Genomic DNA, 19,959 nt, shown 5'->3' on the forward strand with positions numbered 1-19,959 from the left:
ATTAATATTATACGAATTTGTACACATTGTGTAGTTAATCATATTAGTTTATTTTCATAACTAATAATCAATAGCATATAATAGGGTCTCAGGCAGTACTCTCGCTGTGAGTGATAAATAGTTAAGAAAAAATAGTAAGTATACAGTCTATAAACTTGTATTTTTCTTGTCTTTTTCTCGAAAGACGATTTATAAAATATAGATTTTCAGACATATTTTGTTCATGTCGGTGGACAATGATATTTATAAATATTATTTACACATTTAATAAATTATTATGATCTTAGTGATCAAAAAACTTGGTCATTTTTTTTACAAACATTTATAATTTTTTTTTACAGTTTTTAAGTCGAGTCTACGTCAAAAACTCAATGTCGTGCAGGTCCTCTTGTATGGCAATAGTTCGGTAGAGATTGGCCATGAGTCCCAAAACGTCTTTGGGCTCTGAGTCACCGCTACCTTGACTGCCTGTTATGTAGCCAACCATTCCAGAAAGAAGCCCTCCAAAGGCGGTCACCATGTCAGGAACGTTGAAAGTGATTGGGAATATCGGTACGGCTTCTACCAAGTCGCCAATCGCTGAATAAAATATTCGAGCCATCGCGGGGACATCCGTACTGTAAAAGAAAAACAAAATTAATCCAAAATTGAAAAACGACATAACAACATATATTATTAATATGTACTGCGTATTATGTAGGTAAGCTGCAGTCTGGTTAAAAATACTTTAAAAATAAATTTGAAATACTGTATAATACTATGTAGGATCCAACGTCTTTTCCTTTGAGGGAAATATGGTATTTACTTTTTAAATCTATTTTGAAAAATTATAAAATTCTGTACTTGAAACTTACTTAATAGGAACACAAAAGTCCGATTTATCACAAAAAAAGTTTATTAGCTATTTAAAAGTCTTGTAGTTTCTTAAGAAAAATACACTGTATTCCTACTGTATAGATATGTATCAAAGTAAAAATTATTTGATGATTATTTTTAACCAGAGAAATCATACCGAAAAATTCACTTTCGGAATTCGAATGCCTTTAAATCCAAGAAACAGAAATCCTAATAAGATTTTTCTTCTCTTATATTTTCCTAATGTTATGCCTCGTACCTTTGTCTCGAAAATCGTATTTCCTTGTTTTATAATTATCGTCAATTAATGTTTTTAATTTGGTTGGTAGACTTATGACTAGAACTTTTAACCTTATAGCTTTTGAGTTAGTTGTCAAAATGTTAACCTTTATTCTCTTGAGTATCTTTAATAATAGTTGGTAAAAATCCCAGTTTAAAACATAAAATCTCAGTTTATACATATGGCAAAAAAACCACTTGATAAGATAATTTGGCTAAACTAGATAGGTTTAACTACACCAAATGTAATCTAAACCACTGTAATTATAAATTAGTAATTATTATTCTATACACTACAAACTTCCTGGATAAAGAACCGCGTTTACTTACATATAAATAGTATAATAATGCTAAACAAAAGTAGCTATAATATTGTTTGTCTGTTGCATACATACCACATAAAGATGCCCATGATAATTACATTAATTATGTATTTTATATTGTTTAAATGAATAAACCGTGTCTTAGGCATTGCGTACCCATATGTTCATAATTCGATTATTCCAGTATATTATAACTATACTAGTAAGATAGGACGCTCTCATTCATTTCTAAGTTTTGACCATTTGGGATGTACCTACCCATAAAATTGATGGTGTGTACCTAGTTTAATTTTTTTTTAAATACAATAAGATAGTGTTGAAATAAACCTGGTCTAATCTGGTTGATCGTTAAACATATTTTACTATTTATTTTTATGTTAAAAAGAAAATGGTTTTTATAAATATAAACTTTGTGTTGAACTGTAAACAAAAATTAAATTTTATAACTGCCATACTTTTTGAAAAAACAGCCTATTTTAAATGGGCGGTCACAAGTCACTATAAATGATGACTAAAAAGTTTTGATTTCTTTTAAAGGATAGTTGATAACATTCTCTGAGGTTTTGATTGCAGATCAGTAGGGTTAATTGTAAATAACATCTCAAGCAAATATTTTAGTAGCTTAATTTCTTTCCCGAATTGTTATAGAACTCTGTATTTGAAAGTTGGTGTGTTGTAAAACGTAGGACATTTTTCTTAGACACTCTGTTAATGGTTAAAACACATTTGGCAGCGGCAAGTCCAATCATTTTTTAAGTTACATTTTTAAACAATATTAGTTTTAAGCAAACGACTAACGTATAGTTACCAAAATAAAACATTTTTACTTGAATTTTTTGTAAATTTGTATTATATTATAACAATAATTACATCGACCATTGTAAACAATTTTGTGTCAAATAAAAATGCGTATATTATTTATGTACAAACAAAGGTTGGGTCATTAGAAATATATAAAACAAACAACTAATACTTACACAGTATTACTTATTTCCGTCGAAGGTTGTTTTGTTGGCATTAAACCCGATTCAATATTAAGCAATATCGACGAAATACCCGCTTGTACGTTGAACACTTGTAGACATAAAATTACTAAAGTTGTTACCTAAAAAAAAAAAAAAAATTATAAGATTAGAAAAATTAATGTTGATGAACCCACTGGCTTATAATGATGTTGTCTAGTACTTTGAACCCTGCAGTTTATCTTCATTTTTAACATACTAGATGGACAACCAGCTACATATATACAAGTTATAGCAAAATATAAATGTACCAGGTGCTTAATATGAAAGTTTGAGCTAATTGAACGTTTGCCTAACCAAAAACGTGAAAGTAGCACCGACATTGGACCAATAATAGCTGTTTTCAGGCTTGCTTCGCTTAAACTCTCAAAAAGTCGGAACCATACTACCTCATGATTTGTTTGAGTAGGGTTTACAGGTGAACTGTAGAACTAACGGCTATTAAATTATCTTTGGTACCAGAAATTCAAAAGAGCTAACTAGCATAGAACAGAATAAGGGCCTGATAAATTCAAATATTAGAAATCCTAATGAGAAAAATACAGCTAAATATTTATGGGTGTAAGATACCTTCCCAATACCATCGTAGTACATAAATTATTTAAATTAATGAAAATAACAAAAAATGTGTAAATTTAAATCAGTAGATGCGCTATTGTGAAATTTTAGTTGTAAAAATTATATAAATAAAAACAATTAAAAACCGTTGGACATATGATAATTTTAAATTTCACTTTTTAAATTTTAAATAAAAAACAGGTTAATTAACGAAAAAACTTGTTTGAAACGCCGTAAAAAAAATGATTTATGGGTTATGTTATAATAATTATAATTATAAATTGTATAAAAATACAGTTAGTCACAAATCGAGTAGATATTTTAATTAAAAATCTTATTTTATTACTAAGCGTTAAAAAGGGAAATCAAAATTACTGTAATAAAAATTGAACTGGAATATTTAGTTATCCTGTGTAAATTATGAAATTACATTTAACCCATGTACGATTTATTTTCTAAAAAAATAAAAATTATTACATGTTTTGTAAATTAATATTTTTTTATACCGTTGATTAAAGTTGCCGTTTTTTTTTTCATACTAAACTAAGTACTAACAACAGAAAAAAAACGATAAGAGTATTTCTACCGCATTCCACAAACAAGAACAATTTTAATATTGAATGTATTTTTGTATTTTGTCATAATGTTAAAAATATTTATTTATTATACAGTATAGGTAAACTCATCTAAATTTACATTATTGAAAACGTATGCTGTCTTATCTTCTAAAGTGAAATGATAACCGACAGTTTTCTCCGCAGCTTATTCACAAGTATAATGTATATTTTTATATATATTTGTACAACTACTAAAATGTGAAACAAATTTACAGGCTCCCGCATATTTAATTCTGTATCCTATACACATATTATAAACCTTCTTATTTATTTAGGTGAACCATTCCGTTTCCCTGGATGCGACCAATAGGAAAAAAACTGGTTTCTTCATCTTATCGTTTGTTATTTTTTTGTGTAATATTCTTGGAAAGTGGAACTGCTCTAAGAACTTGTTATTCCGTATCTAATAGAATCTAGGTAGATAATTTCATTAATGATTAAAAAGACCGTAATAGAGTATCGTCACTGATCGGAGTTACTGATTTGAATGTTTAACAAACAGGAGTTGAAAAATAATTACTATTATAAAATCATATTCTTTATTAATAATGATTTTTTTTTATTTAAAAGTTGTCCAAAGGTCAAATGCATTTCTTTAATGAAAGCTTTAATTTTTTACTCAGAAGACAGAAAAAGTTCTGTGAACATCCAATACGATCTTAAAACATGTAAAGTAGTATATCTCAAAACAATAATGATTTATATACTTAATTTTTTTTTTTTAATATTTCATTAAACAATTATAAGATATTTTTTAAAACACATTATTTTATTATTGTTAGCTAAATGTTTTTTTAAACATCCAACACATACTCATATAATATTAGGCTTTAAATTGCTATGCTGGGTTGAATCTCCAGCCATAAACAATTTTTTAAATAGTTTATGGCTGGAAATAATAAAATAATTTTTTGACCAAAAATGTTAAGTTTCAAATCAGTGTTCCAAATAACTATTCATAAAACTTTAAGTACAAGTTTTTAAAAATAAATTATTCAAAATATATTTGTATTAATTATCTCTATCGACAAATTTCATAAAAACGATAAAACTAAAATTTTTGAATAAAGGTTAAAATTCTATTAAAAACATTAATCTTTTCTACCAAAAATACCTCTATTGGAACCAAACTGGTGTAAATTTCACTTCAGCTTAATTTATATGCACAACATTAAAAAAAAAAAAACTTGAATAAGTTAAAACAAAACTGTTCTAAAAAAAAATAAAAGTTTGAGAACAGAAACTTTTACTATATAATCAAATGATAAGAACATCATATGTCTGTACATAAATTGCTTTTATTTAAGATTGAAATAAGAATCGTTCAATGAGGTAAAATTTTAATTTACAGTTTAAATTAAAGGTTAATAATTACATATGATTATTTATTAGGTGTCGTTGTAGTGTTGGAAATGTATTTGATTACATGGAATCCATTTGATTACAGTCTCGGGTGTGTAGCTTCCCTTGTCTTTCCATCAAATAATAATAGTAATTTAATTTCCTTCTCGTCGTCTTCGGGTAAAGCCGATGCACTGTTATTAAAGTATATACTTTTTGTTCGGCGGAAGAAAGTATAAAGTGTTAAAGCAAGCAGTGTGGTCATTATATAATTATAGAAAATATAACTCTATACCTCTTAAAGTGTAATTGATCAAGACTTTAAGTAGGTACTAGTCACGGCTGTTTGTGTGTAAAACTCGTTTTACTTTTTCCTTAGAATTCTATGGTAATTTAACCTTAACCCGTCGCGTCCTTGGGTAGGACTTCTCCTCTAGTTCATCAATCATTTTATTTTTTGAAATTTGTATTGTAATTAGATAAATTACATTTTTTAATTAAAAAAAAATATATATTTAATCGTCTTGTAAATATAAAATTAATAAAAAATCGTTTTGTACCGTGTTGGGATGCATCCACAAAGACCGGGTCCTTCCCGGACGTGCGTTTTGAATACCGGATCTTCTTTAAGTGTTTGATTATTATTTAGGCCTGAAACCGGTCGAGACACACAAACGGAATAAAAGACGGCCAATATCAAAGTATGAAAGCAATAAAAAAAAAGAAGAAGATAAGACTAATAATTTATGTATTTGCATAAATTTATAGACTAATAATAGGTGTTTAATTATCATTGTCGTTTTGTTGCAAGCTGTGACTTTTGACTATTACCTAATATATTATTATTGTGATGAAGCCTGTTTACACTCATCCTTGTGTTACACCGAACCAAATAACGTTTCTTAAATTAATCGGGTGAGGTAGAGTATAAGAAATATATCTACTACAAAAATAATGATAAGCCGATGGGTTAAAATACTTGTATGATTAAAATAACAAAAATAAGTGTTGTACAATTTAGAGCATAAAATAAAATTTTAATTTTAACAAATTAAATTTGATAACTGTTATATTTAAATCAACAGTTTTCATCTGTGTATTTGCAAAATTATTTTATTTAAAAAAAGAAATCGTTTTACTAAAAATATTATTATTAATACAATAAAACCATCGTTATTAAAATGAATTTCCCTTTATCTATAAGTTCATAGGTTTTTAGTACATTCAAATTTTTTAATGTTGTATTGGATGTAATATAAATTGATTAAGATTATATTTTAATTTTTAGTAAGATACTCGGTTGTGTGTTGGTAGGTCCTGGCTTTGTCTAAACCCTTTCCCTTCCACAAAAATCCAGATTCCCCCAAGAAACTTCTGGACTTTTAAAAGTACCTGACCTAACCTTGTAGTGATGTATGCAAAATAAATGTATTCATTGAAAATAGTATAAGATTTTTCTTATAATACTTAGTATTACAATACTTTAGGAAAAATCACTCAAATAAAAAAAAAAACGGATATCCTAATTTATCGGATTTGAACAATTTGTTTTATTTACAACACTTCTATTTACATATTTATTCTTCAATACTTGGGTCACTAAAAGTAGGTATAACGCGGTAATGATTTGAATAAATAGAAAAAATTATTATGGTAATTAATCGCGTAACTTAATAATTGGCTCGATACACGACTTGTATGGGCAATGAAATATAACATTGATTTATGTAAAACGTTATTGAATTATTTTAATACTTTCAATTTACAAGTGTTATTAAACACTGCGTGACATAATGAATTCCAAATTACAGGTAAGTGAATTAATGGGATTTATTTAGGCGCTGTTTAAAAATCATCCGTTTGCTCACCGCTATAATATACATACTGTATTCCCTTAGCATTGCCGTCTCAGCTTAGCAACAAAGCTAAAAAAGGTAATAACAAAACTAAACAAAATTGTATGTAAAACTTTCATTCCTCGGACAATCACTAAACGAACAGGTTTCACAATACTTTGTATATCTCTCAGCTCCCATTGCGATACTGCTTAGAGTCAAGGTTAAATGGCATATATATTTCTCTTGGACTTTTTTTGCATTAATAGTGGAAATCAATCGAGACATACTAAGAAATTTGCAAGGCTCGGAAAGTTTACTAGATTTCTTTTGTATTGAAATCGTTAAGGTAAAGCAAATATTATTATTAACTGGGCAAAACAACAAGTTTAATTTTATTTTCACTCGACTGGGTTTAGTTTTAGCACATAATATCAACTTAACAAACCAGGTATCTCAAGTTAATATGCAAAACAAACAAATAAAATACACATATAAATCCAAGATTTATGTTAGACATTTGTCTGATTTGCACTGGTAGTACTCGTAGTTATTACCATACTAAACATGTACTTTTGCTCCAAAGTCTCACATCAAAATATTATAAAAGTTATAACTAACATTGAAGAAATTATAATTCGAATAATAAATTCAACTTATTTTTTCAAATAATAAAAACTAAAAAATACACTCCGGTGGCTAAGAAATTATTATTTAATTTTTTTTTTAAACTAAATACTTTATTATTATTTTATATGAACAAAAATCCGGTTAGTTGTGTTCTCCCATATGAAATCCGGGAATGTATAAATTAAAATGTCAACAAATTTGAATAAATAGTTTTCTCTTACAGTGTTACATTACACTGTGTCCGAAAATCTTAGATTAAATACGAATGAATTAGAATAAATGTTATTTCCATATTATATTGACTACTGACATTTAAGAAAAATGCATTAATTAATAAATAATTTATTTGTCTGGCGTGGAATGAGTTGGACGGTACTTCATAAATCAAATCCTCACTTGAGTCTATCTGAGAAGGGAATTTCTGACATAAAACCGGAAGCTGGAATACATAGCTACAGAAAGCACAACAAATTATTAATAAAAAATATTTATTCATTTTCAAAAACAACTCTTGTAAGTAATAACCGAGCAATTTAATTTCAAATTAATCTTAACAAAAATCGTTTTAACGTTTAATTCAGTAAATTTCCTTTAAAGGCAGTATAAAATAATTCATTAATTTCTATTGAGTATATAAATGAGCACACAGAGAGTAGGATTTATCCTGAAATTAATTAGAGAGGCGCCTTAAAGTTAATTCTAGTTAAATCGGGGCAGCTGTCATTCCTTTTGGTCAAGTCATAGAGAAACCTAATACCTTCGATTGGCAACGTGCTCAACGCCGTCGTGCAATTTTTCAAGTAAAAAAATTAGTACACATTTGCTAATTTCTGAAAGCTATAACTCTTAAAACAAACCCAGATCATGTCACAGTGTGTTATTTGTAAGCCATTAAAGTCCACGCACGTTCTCGCGAGGTACATTAACGCTTTCAAACAAATCCAAACAGGCATTAAGTAACGAGTCTTAGATTCGAATATTTGTGAAACACTATCTTTGTTAGGTGACATAGTGGTAGAAAGTACTAAACAATTTTCGAAGAACGAATTATTTTATTTTATTTTTTCACTTCCCATAATTAAAATGCAATTATAAAACATTATAAATTCCTAACCCGTTGACATTTCAAATAACTCATACAAAATACTTGGGAGGCCCTCCTCCCAAATTTGTTTGCCAAGTCCATCCACCACGTTAATATTACTGACAGTGATGCTATATTATTATTGAACAATTGAAGCTAGCTCTTGTTTTGAGGATGTTGAGTATCTCTAAATTGTCGTTCATACGAGATAGGGCTCATATTTTCCTGTTTTTACAATATATATGTATATATTTAATGTTATTGCAGCTTCATCGCAACCGAAAAGAAGAAACTTTTAAAAGCGAGTCGTTGGGTCCGTTAAGCGTGGCCGTTAAGATTTCTACAGTCAATCAATAAACAGGCTTTCATTTTTATATGTATCAGAACACATTGTGATATGTAAATAGTTTGACAGAGCTCCAGTCTGTGTTTTTGAATATTAAGTATTTTATTATAATATCCCGTTGTTTTTATATTTTTTTTTGTAATGTGTCTAATAATAATGATTGACATTTGAAAGTAGGTTATCGTTTCGTGTTAAACTTTTACTCTTTAAATAAGCGAGAAATAATATAATATAATACATGAATAGGTGGCCAAAACTGCAAGTATGGAAATATACTAACAAACATATGAATGTAACTAATACTAATGAATATTTTCGACACACCTGCTTAATCAATCTCAAATCAGAAAAATAAGTATTTTTAAATTAGGTAAACTAAGCTTGAAACTATAATCAACTGATTATATTTGGGTTGTAAGATTTTACAACTTTTAGGTTTTGTGTTTTTATTAACCTACGGAGTATAAGTGGTTTACAACATAGTTCATACAATTTATAATTTCAATGAGTAATAATTATGTTTTTTTTCCAACATCTAACAAAACTAATAAACAAATAAAAGATCTCATATTAATAAAATATAATGTTTGATCAAAAACAAGTTTAAAAAAAAAATGTCTCATACCCTTTGGTTTTCAACACTTCAAATGACAGTGATGAAAATACACAGGTAAAATTTTTATTTATAAATGTTTCCTTGAATATTTACAATAATAATTGTTAAATAATCATTAAATGTTAAATAACGATGAAAAATATTTTTAAATCACGTTTTACCTTTTTGGCGAAAACTGGAATATATTATTAGTATCACAAAATATATTTGTAAACTATAAAAGTATCAGCTTATTTTTATAATTCTGGTAATAATATTTGTATTGAACCGTTGAATAAAACATTTAGTTTGAAGTTTGGCAAGACATTACATTATATGAGGAAGATTAATATAATTTTTTTTTAATGTAATTTACTGTGTGAAGTATTATTCGTTTGCGAAATTAATGTTTATATAATTTTATATGTTATATTAAATATTTAAAATACTAATAATATCGTTTGAATAATTAAATCAATCTTTTATCAGACACTATAACAATTATAAATACAACTTTGTTTTTCGACACAGAAAACCATTATTTCTTCATTGAATACTATTGATTGGCCTACTGGTTTTTTATACGGCTGTTAATACAACTGCGAACATTCAGACCTCAAATAAAAAATTATCTAAGTTATTTTTTTAAGTTTTAGAAGTCACACCTAATTTTCAAACAAGGATACACCATACGCCCGATGAGCGACAAGAACGCCTAGGTTTCACCAGTATTAACTATAGTAATAATAAGATTATAAGATATTAACATAATATAACTCGAGCATATATTAAATGGGTGTTTATGTATACATATATTTATACTTATACGTATATTCATGTGTATAAACACCAAAGCTTCTCTTCGACCTTGAGCTCTTTACTGTATACAGGCCATGACTGTTGGGTTGTCTTAAAAGCGAGAAAGATTAATAAAACTGTGTGTTAGTCATACAGAAGCGACTTAATAATTATACTCATCACTTATTCCAAGAGAAAGTTTAAATAATTCTTGTTGTTGGTATCATCAAGACAAAATTATTCATTTTATTGGTTTTAGATGTTGACATCCATTCGTGACACCCACATATAAACACCACCTCTTCTCTAATACTAAACGACCTTAGTGTAAACTTGAAGGAAAAAAAGTGGAAGTATTTGCCTGTACAATTATTTACCGAGACAAACCATTTTAGTGGATAATATCGTACATTTGTAGTAGGCAGTTGCTTTCAAGTGTGTAATTGAAGAGATTAGTTTGACATCGAGAAAAGTTCATGGCCTTGAATAATTTATTAATAAATAAATGTATCCTAGAAAATGCTATTCAAGTTCATTGCCAATGTCTGTCCTACCAATGTCACATCAGATAGCATTAAAATATACTTGTTGGACTTTATACTAGATGTCAGGTTAGGCTGGGCGCAGCATAACTGGAATTTGCAACATAAATTTCAGTGGCTACCCCAAGTGTTGTAAAAACTCAGTACGGGGCGGTTATCTAAATAAAATTCACTTAGGTTAGATTAGGATACAAAATATTTATTTATTTTTAAGTTTTAACGTGCCCAATTGCCCAATTAAAATGTCAAAAATAGTTTTAAAAAAACTGTTCAAATTGTGTAATTTTAGACCCTGGTATAATGGAGAAGTAATTTTGCTCAAAAATGTAATTTATTTTTAACTGTTTAGTTAAATTACTTAAGTCAGTAGGAGTTCCGCTACTGGGTGGCCTCTCCACAAGTTATTCAGGTTTTTTTTGTATATAATATCTTCTTCTACAAATGTTTATTGTATATTTTATACAGATTGAATTTTTATTTAAAAAAAAAAACAAAATTATTTAATATTAATCTTACCTAGTAAAATAAGTAGGTTTTTTGAAATTTGTAAAAATGTATTTTAAAACTTGGAAAAATATGTATAACAACTTGATGATATTTAAATAATATTTTTTATGAACAATACATAAGAAGTATCACAATTCTTGTTATTTGCCAACAAAACTTGTTAACCAACTTCAAAGGTTAAAAAAAATTGAAGTGTATTATTTTAAGAAAACCCTTGTCTTTATATTATTGAAATATTGTCATGCAGTGTGAATACTTTTAACGTTTTTTTTAAGTATAATTTTTGACCTATTTTATTATTACCAATTTAAAGTAAAAAATCCAATAACGACCCGTTGCGGTAGTTAACAGTTTTAGATAATAGATTACATTATACAAATCGATACCAAGTTTTTCCTCACATTTACATCTTGTAACGGCGATAAATATATAAAATCACAGTAATACCAAGCTGTTATGGACTTCACATAGAAAATAAAAATAATTTAAAATACACCATTCAATGCGATTACCATTTACCAGTTAAATAATCTGCTAATGACTCGTTATGTAAATGCTAATTTGAATATTTTGAAATATTTCTGATTTATTAGGATGACACCGCAAGACAAGCAAGTGTAAACTTGTAAACATAATGGAAAAATGATAAGTTTGAAAATATATTACACGTTTTTTTCCCCTTAGGTATATTCACGACCGGATTTATTCTTAAATAAAACTTAACTCTACTATTGTTTTAATAACGATAATATTACACTTACGACACAATACAGTTTGTTATACTTCCAATATCCATTCATGGTTGAGCGTTGCTTGTGTTGGAACTTGAAACGAAAATGCAATAATTTCAAGCACAGTTTATGACTAAACGAAAAAAATCCAAGTATAAAACCGTGTGTTTTTGTACTTAAACTTGTAAGTAATTTGTTTTTCCCGTTTCTGGTATTGCACTGCGTGTGTCACGTTCGCGCGAGAGTCACGTTAAGACTGAAAATACTTTCTTTTTAGCCGTTCCACCAAGAGGCTATAATATTATCATCAGATCAGGTTCTCGGGGTAAGCAGTATGCTCGGTAGTTTAATATTGAACATTCTATGTATATTATAAACAAGATAAAAAAACCCGTAATAAGTATAAATAACCATAATACTATTATTATTATTATTATTATTATTTATTTCAATAGGTACAACCTTGCAAATGGCAGAAGATCTCGGCGAGTGGTATATGTTGTTGTTTTTGTAAGTATATTATTTTTTTTTTATCAGGAACTTGTAAAATAACTTTTGGTCTTACCGGAGGCGTCGAATTTAACCTGTGGGTACATCATACTATGTACCCACAGGTTAAACTCGTCGGATTTTTCAAAAATAAAAGTAAGTATGTTTTTTTTTTTTTTACAAAACGGCACAAGTGAAATCGTCACGTTTTTTGAGATTTATTAGTGAAACTTACCGCGTACAGCTGTTTGAGTACACAATATTACAATACTATCAATTAAATACAATAAGAAAACTACACGAATCGTTAAATAAATAAATAAATAAATAAATTAGTCAATAAATAATTAATACACACGTGTAACACGGTTAATGGTCTTGGGTTTTTTCGGTGCTAAATTTTCAATAAAAAAAAAAAAATGTAAAAAGATGGTATAATTTTAGCAGAAATCGATTTTAACTGTTCTAAAATAAATTATGTTCTGTCAAAAGTCTGATCTATGACAGTGAACCTCAATTATATTATTAATATGTGACTTATTGTTGACAATTTGTCATATAACAATTTTTTTTCAAACTACAATTTCCCGGCTTTAAACTCTTTTATTTCAGGGTGATAATAATTATAAAATTATGAACTGTTTGGGAATTTCTCCAAAGTGATAGAAGAGTCGTTATATTTCTGTGGTTCTTGTCTCTTATGGTATTAGTCAAAAATACAAAATTAAATGCTTGAAGTAACAAATAGTATATTTTGTCACGCTTTTTGGTTATTACCAATTGTAAAATGAAAAGGTTTAATTTTAAAGCTAGTAAAAATTAAATTAACAAAAAGTTAAAAATAAAACTTTTTTTTTAATAAAACAATGCCAGTATTTTAATATTTTTAAATACCCGCTCTTCCAATCGTTTTAAGAACTTGAAAATATAATATTAGCAGACTCTATTTGAGGATCGGTTCGAACTTTTTTTTTTAAATACTACTTTAAACTTAGGATAAGTAATAATATATTGATAATTATGTCAACATTTGGTATAATTTTTATATTTCAATTGTTTATTATGAGATTCAAAGTTGATGAGGTGTCCTAGTATTTTAAGTAAATATTAAAGCTATCATCACCACCCCAAATTCAAAAGCAAAGTTCAAGTAGGTAAATATTCCACACAGCAAAAATATATTTTAAAATTGTTTACCTAACACTATTAGAACAAATATATTTAGTGTTGTAAATGTATTTCTTAATCATATTTTGGCAGGAAATCAACTAATTAAAAGCACATTAATGTTTCAATAATAATTCTGAAGTAATAAAATTGTCTTGCAGTAGAAGGGAAATATTTTAAAAATATGTTTTTTATCTCTTGCAGAATTATCATTTTAAAAATGTTTTGCAATATTGCAACAATTATTAAAAAGTGTTATAATTGTATAATATATTTTTGCTGCATGGGCATAAAAAGGCTTAAAATTATGAAAAAATATTCCTCTAAATGTGTTTGGAATTTTATCTTATTCACTTTTCCCCCCTATTTTAATAAGAAGCTTTTACATAGACTTGGCCACCGTTGGTATAACATATCTTTGGAGCGGATTGACAACCTTATCTCAACTATCATTCAAAATATTATTCGTTTGAAATCTATAGCTAAATGTTAAAATTTAATTTTAAAATCAACTTATTTAATTTATTCTAGAGTTTATTTTTATTTTTTCCATAACGATTAAACATTTATAAAAAGACTAAAGCAAGTCTGTGAATTTATGTGTGCTTTAAGTTAAGATGTGGTCATCACAACTAGATGTGCCGTGTTCCCATTTTTCGCTAAACTGTAGGTTCTTGGTTTATCGTGTTTTACTAATCGTAGTCTTACTGAAGGCCAAGACTAGTTAGGTAAAGTCTTCTCGTTGTAATAGGAGGACAAGGAGAGAAAGATAAAATTTCAAATCATTTAGAGGAATATTTGTTCACAATTTAAAGCCTTTTTGGGGGGCTTCGACTTTAATTTAAAAAAAAAAATAATAATAACCCCCATTATTTATATATAACTTAATATATTATTTACAGGGTGTACTCAAAATAAATTTAGCACTCTAAGAGTGGTACTACATAGGGGATCATAAGAATAGATTTTTTGGAATTTTTATTTTATGCCGACAACTTAGGATTTTCCTAAGGGTTTATTTGTATAAAAGTTAAAGTATTCACACTTCATGCGGACTCATCAATACATGGATGTGTCTTGCAATCTAGTATCTCTAATATCTTATCTCTAATCTTCTATCTCTATTAATTCACCTCCATACTCCTCTATAATTCCTTAATACTCCTCCATAATCCATTATGACATCAGCACTGTGACACTTAACATGTCGGACAAATTTTCAGAATGACCTCCATTTATAAGACATATCCATGCCAATATCTATCAAAACTAAAGAATAAAACTTACCATGAACATTTTTCGGGAAATTCCATGATATGGTTTATTTTTATTTTTGATAGATATTATACAAGATATTAACCCGGAAAACCCTAAGTTGTTGACATATATAGTACCTACCATCCCGTAGAGTGCAATATTTTTTTTCTGGTACACCCTGTGAATACATCGGTGGGAAACGTACACTTAGAAGAACCCAGGGACAAATATTATGCATTGTTACACGGTGATTGAAAATAATTTCCGTTTAAACTTAAATTTATATGCCCAGGTATGCGTAATATATGGTTAATTATATAACCATAAATACCTAGGTATATGTGCGGATGGCTTTGGTTCATTCGTCCGAGTGAAACGCAGCGTACAACCTAGGGAAGAGGATCTGCTTGAGCCGGAGGATGGGTGGCAGCTGTTTGGGCTTGTGCTGGTATCCGTCGTAAGGCGATCCGGTGTTGGCCACGTAGTACGCCGGAGTCGGTGGGTTTGGCGGTAAGTAAGTCGGGGCCGGCGTGGACGGCGAGACTTTCTTATAGAAGTAAACCACCGTGGATCCTAAAGGTTCGGCGACCAGACTGTTGGAGCAAGGCGGTTTTGCAGTGGTGGTGGTTGTAGTTGTAGCTTCTTGGCATTTGGGTTTCGCCGTGGTTGTAGTTGTAACTTCTGGGCATTTGGGTTTCGCCGTGGTTGTGGTTGTGGCTTCTTGGCATTTCGGTTTCGCCGTGGTAGTGATTGCGTCGGGACAAGGCGATTTCGGAGTGGACGATTCGGGATAACCCTGTAACGGTGTGGAAGGCGGTTGTTCGTACGATGCCGGTTTGTTGTCGTTATCGTTGTCGAGTCGGTTAACGTTGGCCGACACGGGCTTTTGTTCGAAGGCGAAGTTTTCGCTCTCCAGCGGCACCGGTATAATGACTATCGTGCTGGTACCGTTGCAAGGCAAGACGACGTGGGTGTTGTTGGAGTCGTCGACAAACGCGTCGTCGCCGTCGTTGTCCGGGTTGTTGATGCCGGGCCTGGACAGTTCGTTCAAATATTCCGGCGGGTTGTAAACGGAAAAGTAATTTTGGATTCGCTGTATGAAGCGCTCGATGGGCGTGGGGAACTTGCCTTTGAACTTGTTGGGCATGCTGGGGTCCAAGCGGATCAGCGTGGGCGGTGCGTTTTGTTTGCCCGACTTTTCCGTGTCCGGCGGAAGCGCCAAGTAAATCTCTGTTGACTTTTTGGATCTGAAAAAACGGTTTTAAAGAAAAAAAAATTGCTCACAGTAGGTTAAAGTTAAATCTAAGAACTTCAATGCAAAATGCTTCGACTTGGAAACAAAATTGATGTTAGCAGTGACTGAAAAACCGCAGCCATCAGACATAATCAAAATAATAAAAGTAATCGATGACGTCATTCCTACAATCGGCTAGTCGACAAACGACATTCCACCGTTGTACCCTTTTTGTATGTTATCCGGTATAAAAATATACCAGAAGCAAGTTATTGAGTAGAGTTTTTTTAATAATTCGCCACCTTAAGCTACGCCCCCGCCCCTGCCATTTAATGACCTGTTCGTCCACCGGCGAATCCGTGTGTTAAAATTCAAAACTTAAAATTATTACTATTATTATAATCGTCTGGGCGTCTGTAACGAGGTAAAAAACGAATTCACTTTCTCTACAACCTACACGGGATTATTTTCATAATCGAGTGGCAAAATATATACCACTACTGTTTTCTTTAAATAACCGGAACTAATGGTATACGGGTTCTTCCTCTCGCGCTATTTAGTAATAGTAAATTATTACTACAAGATATAAGTATACTTATGACTATATTTTTTATGTATATACACGAGCAATGTTAATGATGTTCACCTTGATCTGACGGTATGATTATCTTCGGGTACATTGACGTTGTCCGCATTGCCGGAACGTCCGCAGCAGGTTAAAAAAACCACAATAACCTAATAAAATTGATGTATAAATAAAAATTATTATTATTATTATTATATGGTCATGATATTATCATAATTAAAATTTAAATGTGCAGCCCGTCGGCATAGCCGGTCGGTTGATGCTTTGAAACATAAATAATAAATTATAAGTATTATAAACAGCAAGTTCATTTAATATAATATCAATTGTTAAACAAACAAAACTGCTAATGTGACATTTAGACATTTTTTGAAAAAACAAGACCACCGTGTATAAGTTACTTCTGTTTTAAATATGAAAACTCGGCTCTACTAGACTCAAATATATCGTCGGTGCGCAAAAAATTTAGTTTAACGTTAAAATGCATTTTTTATTTAACATATTACATTTTTGTTTTTTTATGGTAATTTGACCCATCAGTTTATTTTGGGGAAAAATCATTCATACATTAGATCAAACACCTCTTTCGCTTATTGTAGATAATAATTTTTTTTTTTAAAGCTCCACCTAACTTGTCACTTTGACTTGAAAAACAATGAAGCCTGAACTAGGTAAATACAATATAACACATCGCGCACAAATCGCGCACAATAGTGTTAAGTGCAATTTTTGTGAATTTTTTTTTTTAAAAAATTATGATTTTTTTATTAAGAATTTTGTTTAAATAAAATTTGCCATAATTTGAGTCATAAAAGTGTTAATTTGTTCAAATAAAAGCTACACACTAATGTTTAATTGTTTGAAGAATATTATTTTGTTTTTACACTACAAGTGTGTGTTTACTGCTCAAGTCTTAACCGTCCGTTATTAAAATCCGAAGACTGAAATGTTGAGATCCTAATATTCCATATTGAGGTAGAGATATTTTACATGCGGTTTCAGAATGCGAAATGACAATCTTTATGCAAATTCAACAGCCACAAGTCGGACGGGTGTTTACGATTATTCGAAATTTTCGGCACATTTTTTTGGGAAACCAGTTGAACTTAACCAGTTTGGAGAAACTCAAAAAAATCTGCAGTACCGTGTTGATGAGCAATTAAATTTACCAACCACTATAGTTTGTGCAAAGTGTGTCTCTACTGTATTTTTGTGTAGTCCAGCTAGCCAAGTGGAGCACGACCGTTGTTCGGTCAGGAACATGTTCACTCACCAGAAAATGTAATCACTACCACTTTGAGTGAAGCAAAAATATAGCTATTATAATTATTATTTTGTGCAGTATGTGCCAAGTAAAACACTTGCGGTGAAAAAAACGTATGGTGTATTTTCAAACAAAATCAACTAAATACGAATACCTACTTCTATTGTTGTCGATGTCAAAATGTTGACTAAACATTCAGCGTAAAATACCTAGCTTATAATACATTTATATATATATATTTTTATTAAATAAAATAAAAAATCGTTTTTGATATTGAATAATACATTTCAAAAAAAAAAAATATCTCTAAACCAGTCAGGTACACTCACCCATATCTTAACGAAATCCATGGTTCCTCGTTGTCAAAACACAGCAGTGTCTTGTGCGATAATATAGCGAAGACTGGTCCGGCTCTATCTTGCCGGTCTATTGGTTGCCCTTCCATCCTCCGACCGGCAAAGTTCATCGATCCTTAAAACTAAATCACCCATCGTGTGTGTGTGTGTGCAGCTTAAGCCTATACCATAATCTGGTCGAACGTGTTATGATGGTTCCGACAGATTATTATCTTTATTATTATTACTGTAAGCCGTCTTCTTTGAAATAATATATTACTACACTGCAGTTCTGATACGGTATTCCGTTACCTTCCTACGGGTCAAAAGTACAACACCGACCAACGTTATACTATTATTATAATACCTATTTTGCATTAAATCGAATACGACCCGGAGCCCGCTTTGTATGTTCATTAGCATCATCCTAACGTGCCTATCGAAAAAAGAGAGTACACACAAAGAGTATAGCTGGTAAATATTGCCACGTGTATACAATTTCTCAGGCCCTTGTTTCACACCAACTGTACTTGTCGGGGGCGGACAGGAGAGAAAAAAAACTAACTGTCCTGCAAAAAATATAGTTGAGAGCGCTATCAAAAGGATTATTCAGAAAAAAGGCTCCTTAGGAGAAAGACCTACTTGAGTAGGCTAGTATCAAAACTCACATGTTTCAAACTTCGTTATAAAAGAAAAAATGCTTATCGGTTAAGTTTTCGGTCCAAAATACTTCAAAATAATGTAGTATAGATTTTTTTGTTGTTTAGAAAAACCCACTCCCGGTTTTTTGCTGAAAATGTGATTTTTGAATCTTGTGTGTTTTGATTCTAACCTACTCACGTGTGCTAAATGCATCCATGCGGGGCAAAACATGCATCTTAATTTTTCTAAAAATGGGTAGTTCAAACTTTCAAAATCGGTTTTACGGTGTTACCAGCTTGCTTAAAATGTTAAAGACATACCGATACCTACGTCTCAAGTGCAACGCTTGATATAATTTCTATAAAAAAGACAGCTTGAAGTAGGTCTGCGCCTGCCCATGCTCAGTTTATCGCCATTTTAACATGCTACACGACCTACTCGTTACAAATGTTTATAGTTTGAAGAAAGATGTTTAGTAGCTAGGATAATATTATATTGTAAAGTTATCGAAACGATGATAATAATTATTACCGGTTTAAAAAACTGTGAATTCCTTTGAGAACATTTTAGAAGCGCGGTAACCACAATAACGCCCACCTATACACGTTTCTAGTTACCTAATCAAGTTACTTAAATTTTATAGTACATACGTTACATTTTGTATAAGATAATTCCATGTATATGTATAATATATGTATTTATGTACTTGTAGATGTTAATGTTTTACGAATTTACATAAGTATACAGGTGTCCAGGGTTGGACTGAATTTCATAAATTGGAAACAAAATCTTTCTTCAGAAGTTGTGTATAGTCATGGTTTGTCTGCTAAAACTAAACAGCGCATATTCATAATAGTACAATTAATAGTTTCTGAAAGCGGACTGTACAAATAGTCCACAAAATATCAGCGCAAAGACTGAC

General features: G+C 30.1%; 2 protein-coding genes across 2 annotated transcripts; both read right to left on the minus strand.

The window, feature by feature from the left end:
- Window positions 1–341: 341 nt before the first annotated feature.
- LOC126846539 (uncharacterized) lies at window positions 342–12,328 on the minus strand. The gene is made up of 3 exons (XM_050586042.1): window positions 12,094–12,328; window positions 2,435–2,562; window positions 342–617 (listed from the first exon to the last, which is right to left on the minus strand). Exons 1-3 carry the CDS (start codon window positions 12,130–12,132, stop codon window positions 356–358), a joined length of 429 nt encoding a protein of 142 aa, XP_050441999.1. The 5' UTR covers window positions 12,133–12,328; the 3' UTR covers window positions 342–355.
- Window positions 12,329–12,527: 199 nt separating this feature from the next.
- On the minus strand, window positions 12,528–18,509 carry LOC126846538 (mucin-7-like). The gene is made up of 3 exons (XM_050586041.1): window positions 18,390–18,509; window positions 16,857–16,945; window positions 12,528–16,223 (listed from the first exon to the last, which is right to left on the minus strand). The coding sequence occupies exons 1-3, from the start codon at window positions 18,408–18,410 to the stop codon at window positions 15,335–15,337; spliced, it is 999 nt and encodes a 332-aa protein (XP_050441998.1). The 5' UTR covers window positions 18,411–18,509; the 3' UTR covers window positions 12,528–15,334.
- Between the last annotated feature and the right edge of the window lie 1,450 nt (window positions 18,510–19,959).

Source organism: Adelges cooleyi, unplaced genomic scaffold, assembly GCF_023614345.1.
Source record: "Adelges cooleyi isolate 19-005CV unplaced genomic scaffold, UGA_ACOO_1.1 ACOO_flye_CR_arks_rails_tigmint_CR_PRNA_9, whole genome shotgun sequence".
Classification (NCBI taxonomy): domain Eukaryota; kingdom Metazoa; phylum Arthropoda; class Insecta; order Hemiptera; family Adelgidae; genus Adelges; species Adelges cooleyi.

Coding starts and splice junctions, on each gene's coding strand:
- LOC126846539 (XM_050586042.1), bottom strand. CDS start 12,132: ATGAATGGATATTGGAAGTATAACAAACTGTATTGTGTC. Junction 2,563..12,093: donor ATAACAAACTGTATTGTGTC/GTAAGTGTAATA, acceptor TTTTTTTTTTAG/GTAACAACTTTAGTAATTTT. Junction 618..2,434: donor ACGGAAATAAGTAATACTGT/GTAAGTATTAGT, acceptor TTTCTTTTACAG/TACGGATGTCCCCGCGATGG.
- LOC126846538 (XM_050586041.1), bottom strand. CDS start 18,410: ATGGATTTCGTTAAGATATGG. Junction 16,946..18,389: donor TGGATTTCGTTAAGATATGG/GTGAGTGTACCT, acceptor CAATTTTATTAG/GTTATTGTGGTTTTTTTAAC. Junction 16,224..16,856: donor AATCATACCGTCAGATCAAG/GTGAACATCATT, acceptor CCGTTTTTTCAG/ATCCAAAAAGTCAACAGAGA.